At 40.9% G+C, this 25,522-nt stretch overlaps 1 protein-coding gene across 5 annotated transcripts in view; it reads left to right on the plus strand.

The window, feature by feature from the left end:
• The window catches only part of LOC119655906 (flotillin-2), a 364,992-nt gene extending 339,470 nt beyond the window's left edge, over window positions 1-25,522 (plus strand). Inside the window, exons 2-8 of one of the 5 annotated variants that reach the window (XM_038062064.1) lie at window positions 2,057-2,244; window positions 12,139-12,277; window positions 12,352-12,568; window positions 12,627-12,762; window positions 12,814-13,028; window positions 23,942-24,125; window positions 24,189-25,522. In XM_038062064.1, the coding sequence (XP_037917992.1) occupies window positions 2,057-2,244; window positions 12,139-12,277; window positions 12,352-12,568; window positions 12,627-12,762; window positions 12,814-13,028; window positions 23,942-24,125; window positions 24,189-24,368 (1,259 nt within the window). In that variant the 3' untranslated portion in view covers window positions 24,369-25,522. Of the gene's footprint in view, window positions 1-2,056; window positions 2,245-2,755; window positions 2,904-12,138; window positions 12,278-12,351; window positions 12,569-12,626; window positions 12,763-12,813; window positions 13,029-23,941; window positions 24,126-24,188 lie in introns of those variants that run through there. The other 4 variants (XM_038062065.1, XM_038062063.1, XM_038062067.1 and 1 more) reach the window with 4 other exon arrangements.

The raw sequence follows: 25,522 nt of genomic DNA on the forward strand, positions 1-25,522 counted from the left end.
ACTAGGCAATATTAGGTACGTGCCCACCAGACCATCATTCTCGACATGGGAAGCGGATGAGGCGATAGTCGAAAAACAGTACAAAAACTTGGACAGCTAGTGATGCTTTCGAAGTTCTGCGTAGCCCTAGACATAAGTAGCGATCCGAAGGGAACGGCCTTGGAAAAAGACCATCAGTTGGCAACTGAGACATGAAAATCTACAATAACGCGACGGCGACCATAGTAGGGATCCAAACTATTGGTGGCACCAGAAAGTCTCTTCGTTGAAATCACTGTGTCTGTGAGTGAAAAGACTTTTCCAAAGGGCAAGAGCGAAACCAGAAGATGGAAGTTGGGGAAAGAATATAGCGATCTTGGTAGTAGTATTAAAACGGCCAAACGAGAAAGTAAGCGGAATTGCTACAGGCAACTGTGCTAAGGCAATATAAACCTGTGGAGCGCAGCCTACAAGGCTGTAATGCTTAAGATATAATAATTGCTTGATTATTATATAACACGCACAAAATGGACCTCAGCAAACATATTGTTGATTCTCGAGGTTACTAAGAAGGAAACTCAAGTGATCTCCGGAACAATTTAGAATTATATGTTCGATGTGGTAGTAATGGCCGTTTATCTGGCTGGGAAGGCGTGGGGTAAGTACTGCCCACTGGTAAGTGGAGATGTTAGGAATGCATTTAATTCGAGCAACTGAGTTTGGATTAAGGACCCCTTTGCAAAACTGGGTGTCTCTGGTAACGTGGCACGAATAATGGAGAATTCCCCCTGAGAGAGACTTCTTTAGTACGAGACGGACGGCAAGCCAAAAGAATACGTTATGACAGCAGGTGTTCCCCAAGGGTCCATATTGGTGTGTCTGAAATTACGGAGTGTTTGATCTTCGCGTGCCAGAGGAGGTAACGTTGATTGATTTTGTGGAGTATTTGGCGGTGGTTGTACTTGCGAAGCACCCGGAGAACGTGGAATTTTATGAAAGTAGAATCGCTCGATACGAATAGCTAAACTGGACCTAACGGACGAATAGTCGAAGACGGTCCTTATTACCAGTCATAGGAAAAACAATACTATCAAAATCGGAGGGAGGGGTAAAATACAGTCGCCGACTGTTTACTGCAGGGATAATGAATTCTGGATGGACAGCACGATGTACCGAAAAAAAGTGGAGGGTGTGTTGGACATGACGGCCAATCGCGCTGAGAGTATGTGGCATATATAGAACAGTACCAGGTGACGCAGTCTGTGTTACTGCGACATTGATTCCTTTGGATCTTTTAGCGGAAAAGACACCTCCACCATAAACGGCGTGCGAATTTGTCCCAGGTGACTGCAGACTTTCGAAAAACCACTAGAAAGAAGCTGTGCTGGAGATAACAACAACAGTGGCATAATTTAAGAAAAGGGCGCTGAACCCGGACACTGATCTCGTGTATTGAGAGGTACCTCGAGCAACAACTTGGTATTACAGAAGGTTTTTGGGTCGCTTCGGGTTAGACGACTCCTCCGACTGTCCCGGATGCGCCGTTACATCTGAGGATTTGTTCCATTGTCCGAGATTTGTGGATAAAATGGCAGAGGATTTGAATGACACCGTCGACATAATTGCCGGACCCCATAATGTCGTGGTGGAGATGCTCAGATCGGAACTAAACTGCGATATAAGAAAAACTCCTCGAACTGGATTGACTCCGAAGATGGCGGGAAAATGGCCGGAAAAGTGGGGATGGCTTTAATAGGTGAAAACTATATATACTTCTTTTTAAGATTTCCACTTAGATCCATAGAAAAAGTACTGCCCAATACGGTCTCCGGCGGTTAAACTTTTGTCGTTATATAGCTCTCTACCAAAGAAGTACTTCCTTACGACTGGACTATCTTACATGGTTGAAATAAATCTCTGAGAGGTAATCAAGCGAAATTTGAGTAAAACGTACTCAGTCCACCTTTCCAAACCACGTCACTGCTGTTCATTCTGCATCATGTGAACGAAAAAGTTTAGTTTTCAAAATATAACTTTCGTAGTATTTTAGTAACATTTATCTTTTTCATATTTCCAGGCGGCTGTTGTGGGTCTACGAAAAAACGAACCATTGTTGGTGGTTGGGCATGGGCCTGGTGGCTAGTAACAGATGTACAGCGACTATCCCTTGAAGTGATGACTCTGAATCCCATGTGCGAAGGAGTCGAAACCGCACAAGGTGTTCCATTAACTGTAACTGGGGTAGCACAATGCAAAATCATGAAGGTATTTAATTACGTTATATCGAAAGTACAGATAGAACGGAATGTCCGAAATAGTTTTTTTTTCAAGAGTTTAGTTTGTTAGTTTAGGTAAGTATTAGGATATTGGATCCGCATGTATGAAAAGTGCATGCTCCTGTGCTGAAAATCTTGAATATTTTTGTTGTATTTTTATTATTGTATGAGGCACATTAAAGTGGTAATTTAAATCCTTAAAATTCCACCCCAAGCTGAGATTTCAAACTATCAGATATTTTGCCAAATAATTTATGGTGCACGCATCCACAGACAACTTTAAGATTTGAAAAGTCTGCCAACAGGGAATTGGCTTGAAAATCGTCTTGTAATTGACATGTTCATGTACTTTATTTATAAGATTTCGAGAAATTATAAAAGTTTTTTCCACTTTCAAGAAGTTTTTTGTATAAATATAATAAATTAAAACTTTTTACTTTAAAAAAATCGAAACAGATCAATTATATTTGAAAATTTAGAAAAAAAAAGAAAAATTATATTTTCTACATTTTCATTTCATTTTTATTTTAATTTTTATCTCTACATTTTCTTTTTGTTTATTTTTTCATGTGTTACGTTTTTGCCGAGTTTGACAAAGGATATTAGCCTTAGTATCTACAAGACTAGTGTCTAATTATTATGAACCAGGTATGATATGATTAAGTTGTTTTAAATGTTCTCGTATTTCAAAAGCGCAGATATTTTCAGCTTAAACTATTAACACAACGCTCACATAGTACCTTTTTGTAAGATCGCATTAGATACACTTGATGTGAATAAGTTTTCAATCAATCATACATTTTTGACAGTGGCTGAGGCAATTAATCGAGAATGTAATTGATTGCTGATCATATTAGATAATCCAACACTGATAAAATTAATTGTGTTTGTTCGTTTGCTTGCCTGATAATGTCGTTATTTAACGTAATCTAAGGTTCACTTCAAAATTGACATTGCTAGTGATAGTTAATGAATAGTTGTGATAAGCATCTTGAATCCAATAGAAGTCCAGCCTTCTGGGACACCAAACACCAGCGAACACCCCCATGAAGTTTTATTGCTGTCACTGATAGAATGATATCATAAAGAAAAAATGCTCGAAGCTCATAAATGGGGGTTGTATTGAATGTTAGCTCAAGTGATTGGTAATTATCGAGTTAACATATCAACTGAGTGTTTCAAATTTTGTAATATATACCCAAGATGCTCTCTTGATTAGAGCCACCGAGAGAAAAGCCAGACCCGGGGGGAAAATTATGCGGGCCTCGTTGTCATCACTTTAGTTTCAGCTATTCTGGGCCCTTGAGAAAATTTTAAAATTGTGACCATGACGATTCTCATTTTCCCTCCTCAGGAGTGAACAATCTTAAAGTATGCTATATATCCCCTGCATTCTACATAATTTTTATCTGACCCGCGCTATATATTTTGTAACGGGCATACTGCAGGAGTCGCTTAAAAAATTGTAGGACGATGTGATTTGTACATTCATAAAAATTGAGTTCCTCTTATCATCATAAGTACAGTTTCCGTTTTCTGATCCGCGAGTTTGTCTTTTGTTTCGTTATTGCAATCAGTGCTATCTTTGCCATTATTCACTACTGTGGCTTTTTGAAGATTGGGTATATCGTTCCTATGATATTCCACAATAGTGGGCGGAGTACAGAGCCGTGTGAGCTACCCAGGAAAGCCCTAGAATCTTTGTGTTTATCACCAGTGTCATTTCAAAGCCGTCATTACTTTACGTAGTTGTCAGCAAAAGAAGTGGGAATAATCGCTAAGGACCTCTCAATTGGGTTTCATGATTTCATTAAAAAGATCGCTTGGATCGCTTGACTGCTGGCCTGAAAAGCCTTCCAGGTCATCAACTGACCAACACATTTATCACTCGCGTCTGCAGTATCCCCGTTTTGCTGAAAAGATTTATTGGACATGGGCTGGTTAGGCAGTTCACAATTCAACCAGAAGTTAGGTTCTATACTGTGGAGTGTGCATCCCCTCAATATTGAGTCGCATTTATTTCTAGAAAACTCTACGTCTGCTTGTACCACACTAAATTTGCTGGAGGAGTGCTTTTGCTGGCCAATTTGACAACCCCCATTTTGCGTACAGCGTCCCTCCCTAGCTGAAATAAAATTATTTGATGTTCATTGTGGAGATAATCCTTATTTAAATTGCTAAGACATGTTACCACGACGAATTCCAATGGAATTGACAGATTCTCCTTATCTGTATGTTTTTACATCACCTCTGTTGGCCGGTACTATCTCGAATTGAGCACCGTCTCATATAGTTTGGTCGCCGGTACGTGATTTATCACACACATTACAAAGGTCCTGTAGCATTAATTTTGGAAGTGGTGGAAATTTTGAGTGTTTTTCTGTGCTTTTTAACAAAGATCTCAGTTCTGGTTGTTTAGTAATCACGAATTTGGCCGAGTCGTCTTCCTTTCAACATTCCCTTTATCCTCACAAGGTCAGCGTTAAATCAATGTCTTTTTCTATGCTTCCAAGTAGTATATATAAGCTGGACCTTAAAGGGTAACAGTCTAACATTGGATTTACGTCTGTAACTACTAGGTTTTCCAGAATACAAAAATCCAATGCTCGCTACGCTTTGAGGCGTATAGAGGCGGAGAGCGCGCAAATTCACCGTTAAGAAATTTCGGAGTTTGTGAAATGATGACTTCGTCGTTTGCACTCAACAGTCTCTAATCAACTATATCATTATTCACATATCTGAAGTGTAAATTAGGTCGATTATTTCACTTCCCTTTGGCACTCTCTTGGATTACATTTGCTACTTTCCCAAGAAATGTGCTGTGCTTTCGTATCACATCTCATCAAGAGTTTAAAATCACTTGATGCTGCATACGTCACACACACACACACACTCTATTTCCCTTCTCTCCTCCTGTTCCAAAATCCTGGAAAGATCTGTCAGCGACTAGTTGTCCGCCCACTTTGCCCACCACATAATGAAAGAGCAACACGGCTTTGTTAAGCGAAGGTCCACTACCTGCAACCTGCTTGACTTTACTAACTTAGTCGCCAAATGTCTAAATTCACGGCAAGAAGTACATACCATTTACAATGATTTCATGGAAGCCTTCGACACTGTAAATCACAAGATATTTCTCTCCAAACTCTCGTCTCTAAGCTTTCCCATACCACTTGTCTTATAGCTTTCCTCTTACCTTTCCAACCGATCCTGTTGCGTCTCTTTTGACGTCTGCACTTCCCGCTCCTTCTCCTCCTCCTTAGGCACCCCACAGGGATCTATTCTTGGCCATTTGTTATCTTTTATTAATGACCTTCCTCCTCTCCTCACTTGTCCTTGTTTATTCTATGCAGACGACCTTAAGCTGTTTTCCGCTATATCGTCGCCTATGGACTGTGTTTCCCTTCAATCTAACCTGGTCACCCTGGTTCGTTCGTGCTCGACTAATGGTTTAGCGCTAAACGTCAGAAAGTATCACTCTATGTGCTACTCCCTAAAATCCTCACCCACTTCTTTCTCCTACTCTCTTAACCGACATTCCTTATCCTGTTTAAATTCCACTCAAGACCTCGGAGTCACTTTCGACAATAAGCTCCGCTTTGACACCCATTGCCTCGAAGTCATCAATCGAGCAGCAAAATTGTCAGGCTTTATACTTCGCTCCTCCTCTCATTTTGACTCCATCCAACCCTTCTTAGCTCTCTTCAACTCCCTCGTGACGAATACCCTCGAGTACTGCTCCGTGATCTGGTCAACCTCCCATAACTGTAATTGTCTTGCCCTTGAAAATGTGCAACATAAATTCACCCGTTCCCTCTTCTTTAAGAAAAGCTTCCCTTGTGAACTACCTCTCCCGCCTCCGCTTTCTGAACCTTCCCTTTCTACAACCGCGTAGATCCTATCCTATTTCCTCGGGTCTGATGGACTGCTCCGCCGCTGACGACATCACCTGCCGTCCTGCGTCTTATAACACACGTAACGCAGACATCTTCAACGTTCCCTTCGCAGAGCTGGAAGTCTACTTTCATTCCCCGATTCCTAGGCTTTGCCGAAATTACAATGCACAACAGTTTGGTCCTTATAACTTCTCTACTTTAAGTAGTTTTAAACGTACGATAAGATTTTTGCTTTCTCCTCCTCCTGAGGACAATAAGTAATTGGAGTTTACTCTGTTTCTTGTCCGTTAAATTAAATAAATAAATAGATCGTCTAGTTTATGTGTAAGCGGAGGTCACCGAAAATTCTAGGAAGTAGAGGCAAGCATAGCATTTCTCCTCTTGATTTCAACCTGGTATTTTTATATGACCGCTGCTAGGTCCTCAGCACATAATTCTTTTAGCATAGTTGATAGTGGTAGCATGTATATACGTTAAAACAGTTCGAAAAGAAAAAGAAAGAAAAGGAGATTTCAGAAAAACATGTTGCGTTCAGTGTTGGTCCTACCGGGGACACCAAATTTCTCCCACAACCTATCATTAAATTTCAAGAATTCGCGCATACGGTGATACAACAGTACCCTTGTCCATGTTATAATCTTAAAATCTTATTCTCAAGAAACTTCGCCTACTTACCTTGTCCGTTGTTGCAAATTGTCATGAAGCTTATTCCGTTTATGTCTACAGCTCTTGTTTATTCTGTTGATTGGTTGGTTGGCTCTAACAAGTGGGTGCCGCATGTAGATCCTCTAATGGCGTGAACGTCGATACAAGGGTTATGCCAATGGTAATGTAGTATATCTTCATTTTGGAAAAACCCACCGAAGCATTATATGACGACTAAGCAACCTCAAACTCTTTTGATCCAGTTTGAGCACCTACCTGAAACACTCCATATCTCTGGATCGCTTCTACTTGACATTCTTGAACTTTATCTTCTAGCTTGCGAGATTTTTGCCCTTGTTCTGTTTAACAATTACAGGAACAATGCCTTTCTTCGAGAGCCGAGGATCCAACATCCGATGTTATGCTCGATGTTCACGAAGGCGAATATAGCCCGGCGACCAGAATTCACCTTAAGGCAACCCCATTAATTCACTTCAAATGGAGGATCCCATCGTGAAAACTGTGGCTATTAAACCTTGTCTTTTGTCTAGACTCCAGCATTTATTTCGCAGTTACTCCCACAGGATTGGCAACTGTCTCTCTGATAGCAAATTTAATGAAAAACAAACTTCATTCTACTTATAAAATTTGGTTCGATTCCCTGAGGAGTGTTAACCACTCATTCAAGTGTAACTCAGTTCTGTACTTATGTCATACTTGTGATAGCTCAGTGATGAGAAGCTGCGCCTAGAAACTGGTATTAGAACGCCTTAACAGACTGAACACCCTCGGCTCGCTTAATAAGGTGTGGATCCTTTGGGTTCCAGGCCATATTGGGTTAGAAGGCAATCAGGCAGCTGACGAGCTAACAAGGAAAGGAATAGCGATGTCGTAATACGAGCCAGAGCCATTCTGTGGAGTCGGAAATGGGTTTATGGTTCAGACATTGAAAAACGAAGAGTAGCGGCTGATAGAACTATACTGGGCAAATTTGCTCAGAATGGAACAGTCCAGGGTGCTTATGGGGGATGGCAGTTTGAAACACTTGGAATAAAGTTTCTGTCGGTTATAGGTTTAAATGACATACTATAGTTTATAAGTATACTATAACCAGTAACCCTGAAGCATAGAGAGAACTGGGAAGTCCCAGAGGAAGTCTTCTAAACCGATGGCACAAAAAGAGAACAAGGAGCCGGAGTCTACCTCTTGAATAAAAACGAGCGGTGGGATTTTCCTTTGGGACAATATGCAACGGTTTTTCAAACCGAAGTTTATGCGATCCTAAGGGCGGACACCTGGCTAACTGACGAGCGGTTGAAGGGCAGGTGCGTCGCAATCTGCATTGATAGCCAAGCTGCATTGAGGTCGTTGAGTAGTCCTTTGATCACCTCGAAAATCGTTCAGGAATGCAGAAACCGTTTGCACTCTATCTCTACATTCAATACGGTGGAACTACTCTGGTCACTGCGGCGTAGAGGGAAATGTCTCAAATGCGAAAGAGCGGTCAATCTCCCGGAACCGGATATTGGAGTATCAGTAGCAGTAGCTAAGTCTGTCTTCAAAAACTGGGAACATGCTTCCCACAATGACAGGTGGTAAAGCCTAAATACTGCTTGATACACCAAACTTTTCCTGCCAGAACCGGACATGCGTACCGCAAAGTTTATCCTGTCGAAAAGCAGGAGGACATGCAGGAGTATTGTGGGCATTCTGACAGGCCACAGAACACTAACTGGGCATATGTTCAGAATAAGAATTATTCAAGATGATGACCTGTAATGAGGAAGCGGAATCCACGGAGCATTTCCTATGTAAATGCTCCGCCTATGGACGCATCAGGCATCAGATCTTCGGTGCCGAAGCTCTCCAGTTGCGATGGGTAGCATCACATCCACTAACGGAAATCCTGCAATACGTTAACGAATCCGGAATATTCCTTTAGATGGGGGTGATGAGTACAATGGTCCAACACGGCCTGTGTGCTCAGAAGCTGTAGCTTCTTTCCCATCAGAAACCCACACACATAACCTGTAAAGGTGCATAATTCTTCATTTAGAAGGCAGTGCAACGTCTCTTGACAATATTATTAAAAAAATACCTTGTCGTTATCGCTGTCGAAGCTAAGGCAAACCGTGAATATATAGAATAGAATAGAATCTTAAAAAGTAAAAAATCAAGTTAAAGTTAAAGTTAAATTCAAAAAACGATTAACTATGACGCTTTTCACCTTATTCTTTTATTATATCCGTTCGTAGGGTAGTGACTTTGTGACTTCTCGTCTCAAACCCCACTCTCGCAATTTAAGCATTATGGCATCGTCTTCGCTGGTCTATACACAGGCTTCGGTATTTGTTAGAAGCTGCAAAAAGGCTGTGACAAATTTGTTGATCGCGATGCATATTGCGGAAAAATAATTTGGCGTTAGCGGCGATCCAACAGGCAGTTGAACGTTCCATTGTGCATGCACTGAGAGCCTTCTGCGACGCACAACACATCTAGGCTGCTTTACCGGGCCATATTAGTCCCTCCCTAGCTTGGCACAAAGGTGTGCAAGCGCGTGTCGACAGAGCACTTCAATGGAGCTTCAATATTTGGCGATGGACCTTTGCGATCAATTTCGCCAGATTTTTAGGTTCTTGGAATTGCTCTCCCCTCTGAGTTGATTCAAATCAACCAGGATGGCCTTCTGACTAACGTCCTATTGACGATAGCCACAGTAGTATTGCAAACTACACCTGCCATCATACCAAACGCTTCTGTGTACTTCACCGGACCGCCGCAGCAAGGGTCTTTGCCACCAAAACGTATCTTCATACAAAAAAAAGTTGGCTTATTTTACCCTCTCCGACGACGTTCTCTGTCACACATAGTTCACCTCCTACATTTTAACATTTTTATTTTTATTCTTACTCAACGACTTCATTCTTCACTGTTCCTCACTTTATATACGCCGGTGACCTAAACAGTTTTCTTCTATAACTTTTCCAATAAACTGTGTGTCCCTACAGTCGAATTTAGACATGCTGGTTCGCTGGGACTCTATAAATAAATTGGCATTAAACTTTAGCAAATGCCATTCGATATGCTACTCTCTCACTATTCTGTTCAACTAGTCTCTTGGTAGCCAACTTTTATCATACTGAAGCTCGATTCCAGAACACTGTGTAACTTTTAGTATTAGCTCCGTTTTGACAGGCACTGGCGTGTTGTTAGCAATCGAGCATTCAAGATGTCTGGCTTCATAATCTGACTTTGGCCCTACCGAACTCTCCTTAACACCCTTCAATTCACTCGTTGGAAGCATCCTTGAGTATTGCTTCGCAATTTAGTCTCTTTCCCGCAACTGTGACTTGAAAAGTCCAACACAAATTCACCCTATCTTTTTTCTGTAAGAAAAACCTTTGGCCGTGTCAAATATCCTATCTATTTCCACCTGAAACTACGCTGAACCTTCTTCAAAATGTACATTTTCTTCAAATTTTTTACTCTATTAACACTATTTACAAAGATACATGGCTTTGTATAGCACGCATAATGCAAGAATTCCCCAGTTTTCGGTTCTATGTTGGTGTTGGGGGCCTTCACTCCTACTCGAGGAGGGCGATCAGGCCCGAGTCCATAAAGGACTCATCTTAATTAGCTCTTGGCACAAAGCCTTTTCGGAGGTTATTATAGGAACCGGGATGGCCCGCTGAGAGCATATGTTCTACGAGAATTCCTGGAGGAACTGCTCGCAGCCCGGTTAATAGCACCTAATGGGCTCAAGCGTGGATTAACGCTGTGCAACTATGGGGTCGTAATTCTTAGTTGCGGCAGAAGTGTTAAATAAACCCCGATTGTGTCCAAATCGATCCGAAGATTATGCCTACACAGCAGGTGTTCACGTTGAACCCCCAAAACCTTCACAATGCATTGCAATTTAATCCGTTAGATTCTTCTCCCTACCATTGTCTTAGGCATGGACTAAGCTTCCTACTTTCTACTCCGTCTGGGGACTATATTGGGCTAGACTCTCTCAGTTTATTGTTGCCGTTCAATTGGTGCCCATTCGAGAAGCATTTAACTTCTTAACCTTAGCATTGGCTGGTTCCGGGATTTGCACGTTGCCAACTAACAAATTTCTCCCTCTTCTACATTGAGCAGAGAATAATGTGATTGAATTACTAATCTCCATCTTCTCTTAAAGTCACTATCTGGATTCATTAAAATTAGTGTTGTCCGCCAACTAATCTCTACTGGAGTTTTCCCAGCTTTCAACTACCTGGAATTGATAAATATTTTTGACCCTTCAGGTTTTAGTGGCCTTTCCTTCACAGGATCCACCCCGTGAAGAACTTTCAGAGCGATCTCCACCTCCATATCTCGTGCCTTAGGTTAAGACCTTAGTTCGGTCATGAATGTTTGAATTTGGTTTTACCCTTGGCTGGCTACTTTATCTCAGTGTTAACCTTTTAATTAAATAGGAAAAATAATAACAACAATCAAAAAGGATGGAAGCAAACAATGAGCACATAAATTAGAGATAATGGTTGATAGGCACTTCGATAAGTTTTGGCTATTCAAACTGGTTCAGTGTTGCTTTTACGTGTTAGAGTTTAATTTTACCTCAATTTGCTGTTTGATGCATGCTCGTTTAAATGATCTCCTCGTTACCGATTTGTTCTTTTTCATTAGTTTTTGAGTAGCTATGAATTTACTATTCTAGAAATTTGGTATTCAGCACTTTGTGATTCAAATTTTACGTTCAAGCAGCTTTTTCGTTACCAATGAAATACGTAGCTGGTTCAGAACCACTCAAAAGAAGCACCCCATTTCTTCGAATTTTTGAATGAGACAAACAGCGGAAATCAATAGATACTGTGAGATCATTCCTAATTACTGCGATCATCCTTATCGGAAAAAAATCGATTGTTATTTCTAAAGGGTTTTTTGCGGTTTTCTCTTGATTCACTTCAAGCACTTACTGGCATCCAAGGATTAATTCAAATTTCAAGTGAGCTCTATGAACTTCAAGTCTGTTAAGATACCGTTTAGGCATACGGTGGCAAATTTCGCCATCTAAACATTCTTAATGTGATTATACCGATCTTTTTACATATTGCAGTTGCTGACTAGTAAAACAAATCCCTGCAATAAGGCTCACAAGAAAGTCAAGCTTCCGAAAATATCTATTTGCTTCCCTAACCCTAATTTCAAAAGATATTTCCATCGAATATTGCCGCTGTCAAATGTGAAGTTAACTAAACTTTTCCATGCACCAACTACCTCTCATCTTGAAACATCACAACAAATTTGCGACAGGTCTATTATAATATTTCTACTCGTTCATTTTTTACTTTTAGATGATGAACGTGTATTATTTTCACCATCAGGCTGACGAACTTTTGGGTACAGCTAGTGAACAATTCCTAGGGAAAAGCGTGAAAGAGATCAAGCAAACTATCCTGCAAACATTGGAAGGACACCTCCGAGCGATCCTCGGTAAGTAGAAATGGAATTTGGTATTTGTATGGTTCCAAAATATCTTATTCGCTCATTTTATTCATATTTTTCAGGCACTCTAACTGTCGAGGAAGTGTACAAAGATCGAGATCAATTCGCAGCGCTTGTGCGAGAAGTAGCTGCTCCTGACGTTGGCCGAATGGGCATAGAAATCCTTTCTTTCACCATAAAGGACGTTTATGACGATGTTCAATATTTAGCGTCATTGGGCAAAGCTCAGACCGCTAGCGTGAAACGGGACGCCGATGCTGGAGTAGCGGAAGCGAATAGGTTTGATAAAGTAATACCCTCACGAGCAAGTGTACTCTAACCTAATGTACTTCGACAGAGATGCTGGCATTCGCGAAGCGGAGTGTGAAAAGAGCGCAATGGACGTGAAATACTCAACAGACACGAAAATTGAAGACAACGCTCGCATGTACAAATTGCAAAAGGCTAATTTCGATCAGGAGATCAATACTGCTGTAAGACCGTTACATAAAAATGTATCTTTTAATATATTTATCTGATTCTAGAAAGCCGAATCACAACTTGCTTATGAACTTCAAGCGGCGAAAATTAAGCAAAGGATTAGGAACGAAGAAATACAAATCGACGTTGTTGAGAGACGAAAACAAATCGAAATTGAAGCACAAGAAATTCTACGAAAGGAACGTGAGTTAACTGCAACTGTACGTTTACCAGCCGAATCTGAAAGTTATAGAGTTCAAACTATTGCTCAGGGTAAACAGTAAGTATTCTTCCATTTTCTTCAATTGAACATTTTTCGTTATGAATGAGCAATGATAAAAAGTTGAGGAATATTTTATAGCCAGTCAGGTTCGATAAAGAGATACCATTTTTATGACAGTTGGAGAGAAGAAGGTGGCTTGTGGATGATGAAGTATCCACTCTGAGTAACTATTGACAACTACTTTTAGACGCTGTGCTGGTTAGTTCGGAAATGTGGACCTGCCTTACAGTCGGCAATAAATGGCTCGGTTATGCGCTTGGGTTCAAACATCTCACAACCTGAATATCGTGATCAGGGCGAGGAAAGCCGCGACGTATTGGATCCTCGCTGGGTACTTTCTTTAACCACACCTGAAACCGATAAACGACCGTCCCCATCGCACTTTGGCATCTCATGGCCTGCAACAATTGCCCAAACGAAAACATCAATCTCCCAACAATAAAATGGACAAAACTGAATGGAAGCATTCGGATTGCACTTTACCATTAATTATCATCAACGTTATCATCAGCGGCGCAACAACCGGTATCCAATTTAATCCTGTGTAAATGTACAACTCCAAATATCCTGGTTTTTCGCCGAGGTCCACCAATTCGAGCTGTCTGGCGTCCTGGCCTACGCCTTCGCTCCATCTGAAACAGGGTCTGTCAAGTCTTCTTTTTCTGCCATAGTTTTTGCCCTTATAAGCTTGATCATCTTCATCCATACGAATTAAGTGACCCGCCCACCGCGACCTATTGAGCTTGATTTTATCCAGCCAGACGGTCGTGGTATTGTTTATAAATTTCGTTGACATATAGGCTACGGAATAGTCCATCCTCTTGTAGGGAACCAAAAATTCGTCGGAGTATTCTTCTATCGAACGAGTTCGCAATTTGTCTTGCTAAGAACTCAAGTTTCCGAAGAATACATGAAGAATATATTAAGAGATTGGATGTTTCGAGCGGACCAGTTTTTTCAGCTCAAATAATTTTGTTGGCTGCCAATAATCGTCGTGGATTTCGTCGTCATAACTGTTATCGTTTGTAATTTGCAATCCTAGGCAAGATAAATGTTCAACGGTTTCAAAGTTGTTTTCTCCTATCTTTATCGTTTTCAGCAGACCAGTGGTATTTGTTGCTGTTGCTTTCGTTCGTGTAGGCAGTTTGTGCATCGCATGTCCTTTTCCCAATCATCATCCCAATCATAGGCTAGTATTTGAGTGAAAGGGGATGTTGCCTCTCGCATTTACATCAGCATCGCGGATACTTTTTCTAGGGCCAGGGTCAGTCTAGTCCTTCTCGGCCGTGTCGATGAAAAGATGGTCCAACTAATAACTATATTCTAACAGTTTCTCCATCGCTTGCGGCGGAGAGAAAACCTGATCAAATAGGTTGGAATAAAACCGCTTTGCTTTGGTGTAATTCAATGGTGTCCTGATGTATGGGGTTATCCGGCCTAGCGAGATACCGGAGAATATCTTATAGATAGTATTCAGCAACCTGATACCGCTATAATTATTGCACTGAATGATATTTCCTTGTTAATGTATGGGCCAGATAATGCCTCGTTTTCAGACATCAGCCATTGTCAATCAATACTGTCCTACACTGAACCGCTTGGTGAAGTTGGTTGTCTCCATATTTAACTAGTTCGGCAGCAATTCTCTCGATCCCTGTTTCTCGATGTTTGGTTGTGGCAGCATTTTTCCGTCGTCTTCAGTTGGTGGGACAACGATATTTTCAGGGCTGAGCAGTTCATCAAAGTACTCAACTTATGCCCACACGGTCGGAAATCAGACTTTTCAGCTTCACCCTATTGACTTGTTGGCAAAACTTCGCTCTTAGACACACTTGACTTGTTGGTTCTCCCAGGCTTCCAGTTTTCTGTCTGTAAAGTCATTTTCAAGCTCAACAAAATTTGTGATAAGTCTCTGTATGTACCCATGTTCTTTGAGAGTGGTGAATTATCCGGTATGCAACTTTCTTCCTTTCCATTGCTAGCTTACATTTATGCTCTTCAGGCTGTGAAGATCATTTGTCGATGCTTTATCTCCAGGACCTCTGCAATTATTGCGCAGGTTATACATATTACGGAGCACTTTTTTGTGGATGGCTTCAGTATTCACTCTCTTTTGACTGTCAGAGGGGACTTTAAGCGGTGTTGTAATTCGAGTCCTGACCACTATGCCAATGAGATAGTGATTTGAGTCTATATTGGCCCCCTTTATGTTCTGACATTCATTAAAGCGGTTGAAAGTGGCTCCGTCTAAAGACGACCATGTTATGTACTGCCATCATGCACCTCTTTCTCAAGATTTTGCTAGCGTCTCTCTCAATTTAAATTTGGTCGTTTTTATCAGCGTTTTCTACTAGAATCTAAATCAGAAACAGTTGAATTTTTATTATAGGTTATTCATTTGCAAATACGTATTTTGTTGATCAGGTATTGAGGAAGGGGGAGCAGTTTGTGGCCGAAATACATATTTGCAAATAAGTAACCTATCACGTACGGTATCTCTGAGCCCTCGACATCAATTAGTTTCGAATGCCCCGAGAAATTAGCTGCTCGGCCTGTTCTACGTTCTGGTCTTTTTGGCTTCTACCTCTCCTTAAACTCGCGAAGGTCGCGCTCAATTCGTCGTTTGTCTCCCTGGTTCGACAGGTTTTCCCGGAGCAGATGTACCATGCGCCTCTCTAGCTGTTGCCGTAGATCTCGTATGTCTTTTGAAGAGAAATAGACGCATCGGTTTCTAGTCGAGGAAACTTCACATCTATCTGTACATTTACATATTATCCTTATCTACTGATGATGGCTTCCCATGCAGAGCCCGCAGATTACTGTACCATCTGCGTCGGGCGTAAATTAACGCAATCACGAGCATGGATGTCGTTATTGCGGTCACAGACATCACAGACATCGCGCTGTGGTAATGAATATGGTTGTCCTACTTGCTCTGTTTGATGATAAACTTCTTCCAGAGCACTTGTGAACGGGTGGGTTACATCATGTGCATGCTCACTCGATATAATTAGTGTAACCCACCAACGATGGTGGGGGTAGAACCTGGATTTTATGTAGTTACTCCTGGAGATTCAGCACGGAAAGTGTTTGAACCGATGGTTGTCTGAAAATTATAGACTTTTTTATGCTCTCACTATATTGATGAATTTCGATTCGATTCGATCTCAATCTCGTAGCTGGGGCTTATTATCGAGAGAATACCCTGCTTCCTTAGTTTTATTATTTCGTATTTGTCTTCGCATCTTAAATGCGCGATCTATGGCATTGAGCAAGCAGACATTTCCGGTTTGAAGTAGTGTCTATAACGGCGCATTTGGTTTACCGATATAGGTTACATTGCCAGGTGTCGTTGTTACTTGTTTGAAATTACTGATTTCCCTTGGGTGGAATAGTATCGCTTTTTGCGTATTCCTTTGAAGGGTCACGTGCGATTATTCTGTGAATGGAATTACTGCATGTAATCCCATCCGGGTGGGGTAATAGTGTACTCTGTACATGGTAAAACGGGGTAATTGAAGAATGGGTAATACGTTTTTTACCAATAATTTATTCCTCAATTGTTGTGTTGTTACTTCTGCTGCCCTTTAAAGAAGAAGCAGGCATTTTTACAGCATATCCCAGATCTGGTCGAGTGCTACCAACATCGGGTGCACCCTATTGCTCTGAGTGTCAGTTATGTCTCAGAATGTTTGTTATCTAGTTTCCAACTCGAATAAATGTAATATCAAGTTGGTGTAGGTCTTTTGAAACCCTTGTGCCTTCGTTGCTTTCTCTACTATCATACATGCTGCAGCTCATTGGCCTGGCGCTGCTGGCGTTTCGCTAGCTGTGTGACCAGTTCTTGTATAGTATTTTACTATATTTTAATGTATTAAATTTATCCTACAAGTCCTTCTCCCCTTCGCTGTTAACCGCCCACAGAGGGAATGCAACACATTACCTACTCCATCTACTAGGTGATAGTCGTTTTTATGTTTGTACAATGGTTCTGGTTTAAGTCTTAGGTTTGATAGAACATTTGGATTGAATCCATACATGTACTCCATTGGAGTTAGTTTAGTACTGCTGTTATAGACAAATGTCGCATATCTCAAGTGCTGATCCCATTCTTTCAGATTTTCATCTACTACCCTACGCAGATATTCCACCAGCGGGCGATGGGTTCTCTCCAATGCTTCGTTCGATTATGGGTGATATGTACTAGTTTGCATTTTTGAAAAACCCTATTGAAACCGGTTTAATGTCTGTCTGTCTGTCAGTCATACGCACTTTTCTCAGAAACGGCTACACCGATTGACACGAAATTTGGTGAGAAGGGCCATGCAAAAGGGGCCCCCCCCCTTTTGTTGTAAATTTTTTTTTCTCCATATCGATATATGCTCAAATTAATTTTTGGCGAAATTCAGTAAAAGCCCCCCTTAAGTTTATCCTAGTAACATAGATAATAATATGAAGCATGTTATCTCCAAGTTTGATCAAAATCGTACTATTACTAAGAAAGTTACAGTAGCTCAAGTTGACTTTATTGTGTAAATTTACTGCAACTAAATATCAATATCACACAAAGTGAGTAGCCTGACATGCTAAATACACATACATAACGACTACAGACAAAACCTTTAATACCTGAAGTGCCGCGCTTCCGTTTTCCCGACTTGTTTTTTTATATTTTTAGCAGTCCACAGAGTCCTTTAAACAGGTCGCTCAGGAAGTTTGTTCCATGATCTTTTACTAGTTGCTTTGGTATTTCATATCGAGATACTATTTGATCAAAGTAAATTCACGCAACGATTTCCGGTTTCGCGTTTGGAATTGCAAAGCAGCTCATCAGTTTTTGAAGATTGTCTTGAAAAATAATGATGCACTGATTTCCAGTAGTCGTATTTTCAAGTGGACTCACTATGTCTACATATACTTTATCAACACGCCTCTCTGCGATGTCCGTTATAACCATCGGCATCTTAATAGGTAAGGATGTCTTCATCACCTGACATTTGTGGCATTTTCCAATGTACTCTCTAAGCATGCTCTTTAACCACTACTTTTTTCTCAGAAATTTGCAGTGCAACTCCTTTCTTAGCTGGTCGAACCTTACTTGTTCTCCGTTCTGCTGGAGGCCAACGGCTGTGGATACCCCTAATACCCCTCAAGCAGGTCATGTCTCTTTTTTAGTTCAACCTCAATGTCTGTGCTACTAACAACTGGGATGGCTACTTCTCCGGTTGTCCAGGTAACAAACTATTTCCAATGTAAACACAGCTACTTATTTCTTGTGAGACCGAGAGTGTCTTTTGCCAAATGAACTGGTACTCTAACCGACGCCTGAATTCGTGGTGATACTCTGCTCTGCTATTAGCTCTTTTAATTTTATCTTGATTGTATAGTGTTGCCGTTTATGTCTGCACTTGTTCGTTGTCATTCCGCGTCTTTTCTCTGGGTAATCAGCCCTCTCACTGGTCCCCTGACGCCCTATGCAACTTTCTAATAACACTGACCCCTGCTCGAAATTCTGCTGTTTTTGGCTTCTGCCTCCGATTCAGCTCGCGAAAGTCCCCCTGTTGTGGATTTCCAAGCTCTTATGTGTTAGTACAATGGCTTACCCAATCCTACCAGCTGCGCCAAAAATGGTATGCACTGCCACCATGCACCTTGCGACCTCTTTACCAAAGTGCATCAGTTTCTCTAGTTAATTTATTTTTACTGGTAGCCCCCGGTCTCATCTAGGATTTATTCCGTGCATTGTAACTGCTAGACCAATTAAAAAACACTTTAATATTTTGTGTCCTTTATTTCTATTTTGGCATGGCTGTGATTGCTAAATCTATTTCCTGGAGGACCTCAGAATCCAGAGCCGTCACGTACAACTCCTTGAAGACGCCTCTTTCGCAGTTTTTCCACCATCGGTGCAACTCCATATCGATCGCGGATATCGTCATTTTGGATGTGATCAAAACGTGTCGCGCGACTAGTCCAACGCAACATCTTCGTGTCCATTACCGCAAGAAGCCGTTCATTGTCTTTTTTAGTCCGCCAACACTCAGAACCATAGAAAGCGGCAGGACGGACGACATTGCGATAAATTTTAGATTTGAGTCATTCGTTAATACGTCGATCACAAAAAACACCAGTTATGGAACGCCATTTCATCCAGGTTGTGTTAATGCGTGAAGCAATTTCATAGCGTAATTCTCCATTGGTTGATAGCGTTGTCCCGAGGTATTTAAATTGCTCACTTCTGGGCAGGTCACTGCCGCTAACAGTAATTGTGCCTGTTTCATGGGGATCGGTCGTTGAAAATTCATTTTTATTCAGAATTAATCTGAGACCGTGTTGCATGAGGCGATCATTCCATTTTTGAACAAGTTGCTCGAGATCATTTTTGCCATTAGATGCTAGGAAAACATCATCTGCATAAAGCAGTGTATAGAGCAGTGGACCTTGGATGTCCCATGTGAGGGCCTCCATAGCAAAAACAAAGAGGAGTGGTGAGAGGGCGCTTCCTTGATGAACACCGAAAGAGACACGAAGCGGTGTTGATACATCTGCCACACTTCGAACTTTACTTTTCGGATCGTGGTAGAGCAATTGAACCCAGTGCATGCGTTCTTCTGGCACTAAGTGTTGTCGTAGAGCATACCAGATGAGTTTGTGTGGTACACGGTCAAACGCTTTCTCTAGATCCAGAAATGTAATGCAAAGAGGGCGATGCTTCTCACGGTATTTCTCCATGAGTAACTGCGCAGCATGTATTGCGTCAGTAGTTCCGCAGTTCTTGACGATTCACTGTTATTTGAACGATTTCCCGAATACGGTTGTTAAGAATGCGTTCACTGCCTTTCTTTTTCCATATTGGAACGAAGGTGCTTTCTTGCCAGTCAGATGGTGTTCTACCTTCCTGAATAACCCGATTAAAGGATTCACTGAGCCTGTTATGTCATCAGGTCCTATGGTTTTCCCCGATTTCATTCGTATTATTACCTCCTCGACTTCAGTTGCACTAATAAGTGGAACTGCTCCAAATGTTAGCGTAAAATAATGCATATGGATGGATTCTTAACACGATCAACTCTTGTTGAACTGCCTTAGATAAGTTTATCTGTGACTCTCTACTTTTCGCACTGATCCTAAGCTTCTATCTACCGGACTCTATGGGGAAGCATCAACAAATCTAACCTTAAAATCTTGCTCAATTACAAAATGAACTAACGACCTTATTTTTTAATAGTCCTTTCTGCTTCATAAATTGAGCAAAATTGAATTGAAGCAAGTTTTGTTGATTCATTTCCTAACCCCAATAAGCCGAATTTTCCCAAAAACTTGAAAGGCTAAGTGAAGTTCAATTAAAGTATCCCGTCGTCGCACGCCTGCAAGCTTCTATGTTAGCTAAACTCGGGAAGGTGGGTCGAATTCTTTGGATACTGCAGCCCCTCTTACGTCACATGTTTTATAACGTGGAAAACTTTAAAGATTCGCACTAGGGTGGCCGTTTAGATCCATACCTATCAGACAAACTGCGAAAATTATGGGAACGACTGGGAAACTAAGATCATCCGCATGGAGCGGGAAAACTCGAAACCTGTGGGCCTCGATCAAGAGATGGAAAATCAACGAACGGTCACATCCTCATCCGAAACTCCTCCTGCCCCAGCTACAAATGACATGACAAACTGTAATTTACAGAGATGTTCTTTGATTGTGTTCCCACATGTGTCTCTTATCTAGGGTCAAACCACAAAATCATGACGATAATCTATGAGACGAAAGCCGCCCTCGGTTGTTGCGCCGTTGATGATAATGATTATTTACATTATACATTCTATCAGCTTTGCACATTTATCTGCGCGTGGGTGTTATTCCTTTATTTTGTTCTAAAGCACACTTACTTCAATGGGGCTAAGATCTGGGGACTGGTTGCGGTGCGGTCACTGATTCGTGATAGGCAGTATTGTTTAGAATTTAATCCTCTTCAGGTTAGTGTCACCGAAAATATGCGCTAATAGAGGGATCAAGGCAGCTTCCAAGGCATTCGTATATTTTTCACTGTCCATGCGTCCTTAACAAATCTCCATTTTAAGGACGCCAATGGCAGCCATGTATTTCGAGAGTACAATACTGTTTCCTCCGTGCTTAACATTATGTAACTATCACAGCTGGCGTTGCGATTACTTCTGAAAGAGCGGAAACCATTCATTTCCGAATTTGGTCATTATTTTCATAATTGTAAATAAAACGTTTGAGAGAGAGCCCTAATATTGTGTAAATTTTCGTATAAAACTCACTTGAAAGTTTAATTCATCGGACTACACAACATTTTTCCAATTTTCTTCTGCATACTTTTGACGTCGTGGAGCTCATTTTAAAGGATGTTTTGAGTGGGAACCGTTCTCATTAAACTCTTTTAACACCAGACTACTCACCACGAACATTTCACTAACTTTGATATTTTAACTTGAGGCTTCCCTTTTACTACTATATATACTAGTACTATTATTAACTTTATTTGAACAGATATCGGTATGTAGGGTATTTCGGAACCTAAGCACCATACAGTGGCAGCCTCTTGATTTTTTCCCAGATTTTTCAGTTGAGTAGTTTCTGAGAATGGGTCCGTTAAAGAAATGATCACTTTCAAACCCCCTCACTCCCTACCTTTCCAACAAATGTCAAAACTAAGACCGGTTTCGGCAAATACTAATCGAGACCTTTCATTTAATGCCCCACATCACAATATTTGATGAAAAAAGTACACTCTCCTTAAATTCGACATAGAATTATGTAACTCACCGTATGCATGAGCGTTCACAGTTCCCACCTTTCCACCAAATTTGATGTCAATCTCCATAACCATCTCCGAGAAAAATCTGTGTGACATGTAGACAGACAGGCGGACAGACAGCAAACTGATTTTAATAAGGTTTTGTTTTACACAAAACCTTAAAAACACGTGGTTTGAACTTTACGTCCCTCATGTTGTACTAATCACCATTAAAATGTTTATGTTATCTCATTTTACATCAGATGGTATCTGGCTTACCTTGCAACTCACGAATGCCCAGGGTTCACTAGTCCAATGTTGTCCTTGGAAATTACCCTTGCAGATGCAACTTTTACATGATAGAGGTTTCCATGGGCTATCTTAGTGTTGGCTATCAGGTCCATTAATGCTTAGAACTCTTCTGCAATGTCGTCATCTTCTTTTGACATATGACGTATGATTCACTGCCGGTCTTAGTTCTTAGAAGAACCACATTTAAATCCTCTAACCTCTCCTCCTCCTCAATAGACAGTAGGTCCAGTTTCTTACCCGCACCTGCCCCTCAAAACTATAACTTCTAGGGTCGCAATAGATTTACCACTCGATATGTCTTCCGAAATATTCTTTTTGGGTTTCTCCTTGTGCACATGCACCAGCATATTACCGAATCTGTAATTGATGCATAACTTGTTGCTATTGAATGCCTCCGCTCGTAAGGAGTTTTCATTTTCCCCTTCGCCTTGTTTCTGAATATTCTCCGGAGCCTTGTGTGGAGCCCCCTTGGGCGATTACGAGATTCAGTAGCCTCTTTGTCTCCAATGTTGTGGCTTTAGAAAGGTGTGCCCTTGAGATATGAATTCCAGCATGGATTGATATTTCTTTTCTCTTCTAGCCAGGTAATTTAGTGACTATTTTCCTGTACCACTCCATCGTGCCCCCCGCTGCGCAATTTACAAGTAGCAGGCCTGGTCCAAGGGATATGCCGATGAACTCAAGGTTGCCATTCTAGCCCTTATACATCTGTTCGCCGATAAGGTGTTGGATAATTTCCCGCTCCTCACGAGTTAGTATTTGCTGCAGAAATGATCTGAATAGAATAGCCGCTCAAATTCCCCTCAGCGTACTAGTATGGCTAATGCCGCGTCTCCTGCCTACTACCTTCCTCCCTAACCTTCCCGAGCTTTTCTTTTTGGGTTTGCGTTTAGGTTTCTTGGGAGCACTCTTCTTCCTTGGGCTAATTTATTCAGTTTTTTTCTTCTTTGGTCTAAGCCTTAGATCTATCTTGAGCCTTCTTGATTCCAGGCTTTCCTTCAGACAGCGCAGATACCATTGAACGTCTGCTCCACCGAGGCCTGTTTTATTTCGGACGTCTGCTATGCTAACCTCGGCTGATCTGATCCTTGCCTTCTGATCATTGGTTATGATCTTCGCCGCAAGCCAGCGTTGAGCTTGGTTCCACGGCCTGAATTTCGAACTTCTTTCATCTTGGGTATTATTATATCATTATTGCAGGGGTGGTACTGCGCATGATGTACCAATTTGTGCGCGGTATTGGGTCTCGTTTGTTTGTTGTTTTTGTTTAGAGATTTAGAAAGCCCTCCGTGCTATGATACCCAGTAACAGCCTTACTCATCGAGGCGGCCAGGTGTCATTCGGATACAGTCGGTAGGCAAAAATAGTAATATCTTGTGGCACTAGATAAAGAAGGAGAGAGAGAATTTAATAATAATAATTTCATAGCTTAAGGTCAGAATAGGCGCTATCAAAGAGTTTCGCATTCCTGAAACTTGCCATTTTAAAATTTGGGAATAATCTACCCGAATTGGCAATTGGCAACCAATTCTACGTCTGGGGGAACTGAAAGGACATTTTTTGCCCATTTTCCCGAGATCAGGTATAGATCCGCTTCCTGATTAGCAAAAGTCCATTTGAGTTGACTATTCGAATAACTCCAAAACTCCATGTGTTCACTACGATTTCTCATAGAATAAATATTGTGTTGAGTGAAGATTAGACTTTTTGGGACACCCAATATTGATATTTTGGTCGGAACAGCATCGTTTAAAAAATTAATGGCTGTTTTCTCTGCTTTCTCTTACAACCATTTGCTATTAACTTTGTTTTCAACAATTACGCATTTATATCATTTCAGAGCGCAAACTATTGAGGCGGCGCGTGCTGAGTCAGAAAAAATCAAACAACTTGGTCTAGCGGAGGCTCACGCTATCAAACTTGTTGGTAAAGCCGAAGCAGAACGCATGAAGATGAAAGCCACTGTTTATAAACAATACGGTGACGCTGCCATCATGAATATCGTGCTAGAATCACTGCCCAAGGTAAATAACGATAATTAGTTCAAGCAAAGATCCATTGACGTTACCATAAAATGTTTCTTACAGATTGCAGCAGAAATTGCAGCGCCGCTTGCGAAAACGGAGGAAATTGTCCTGATCGGGGGCAACGACACTACGACTGCCGATGTTAATCGTTTGGTGGGCCAATTACCGCCCGCTATCAACGCTCTCACCGGTGTCGATTTATCCAAAGTCTTTTCTAAAATTCCCGGTGCCAAAGCATAAATGATATTTAATTGTATTTAGATCTAAAATGGTGTTCATGTTTATACTTGATGAAATTTTTACTTTTTGCGATTCTTTCAATCATTTTCGTGTAATGCTAGGATACAGTGTGAAAGTGAAATTGTTCTAACGTTCAACTTTCAATTAGGATAAGTGGATAGCCCAAATGGGATCCATGAAAATTATTATTGTTTTGGTAAAAGTATTTGTTTTTAGGTCTTCACATAGACTTTGGGAATAAGTTCGTTCTTGTTTTTTGTTATATTAGTTTTTAGCTGCTTCTGTTATTTACTCATTAATTTGTTACAAAGTGGGCCGAAATCCGGTCTTTTTTCTAATCCACCCACAGCACCCACCAAATATTCATTATTTGTTTGATTTCTGTCGCACAAAACCACCAATTTCTGCGGTCCTTATTTGTGAATGCAAATATGCAACATTCAGTCCAACTAACTCGTTCATACCAATTTTGATTATTCTTCTTCTATTGCATTTAAGGTATTTTAGTATTAAAAAATGAAGGTTCGGTGGCGGTTCTCCCTCGATAACCAGCGATGATTAACGCTCCGTAAATCCCAAAACCACCCAGACAACTTCCATATAAGAGGTGATAATTTCATAGCAAAAATTGAACTTAATGACGGTCGACTTAATCTCGAATACCATAAGCATTCTGTGGATGCCGACTTTTTGAATATATTGACTCTATTATTAGTGTTTTGATATTTTCCTCCTAAAGTAAGGTATCAATAGTGCGCCCAGCTTCATTGGTAAACTAATTCCGCTTGTATGTCGTCTAGAATTTTACGGTGTTTTCACTCATGTGTAAACTATTTTTGGTAAGAGAATACCATGTAATTATTGTATACTTTTGGCGTTTGAATTATTCTAGCAAAATTACGTTGTCGTTTCGCGAAGCAAAAATGTACTGAATGTTTCTGTATTTACTCGATGCAAATGATTTAGAACAATTCTAGAAAGAATCCAAGAATCCCTTCAAAATGCGCCTTAGAACAGTGAAACAGTGTTTTGTAAAGTTGTTTGTTTGACATTTCATAAAATCCGCACGTGTGCCCATATTTTGTACAATTTACTCGTATTGAGTCTGCATTTAAGAAGAATAAATAAATGATAATACTTGAAGTAAGACCTCA

This window comes from Hermetia illucens, chromosome 4 (genome assembly GCF_905115235.1).
Source record: "Hermetia illucens chromosome 4, iHerIll2.2.curated.20191125, whole genome shotgun sequence".
NCBI lineage: Eukaryota > Metazoa > Arthropoda > Insecta > Diptera > Stratiomyidae > Hermetia > Hermetia illucens.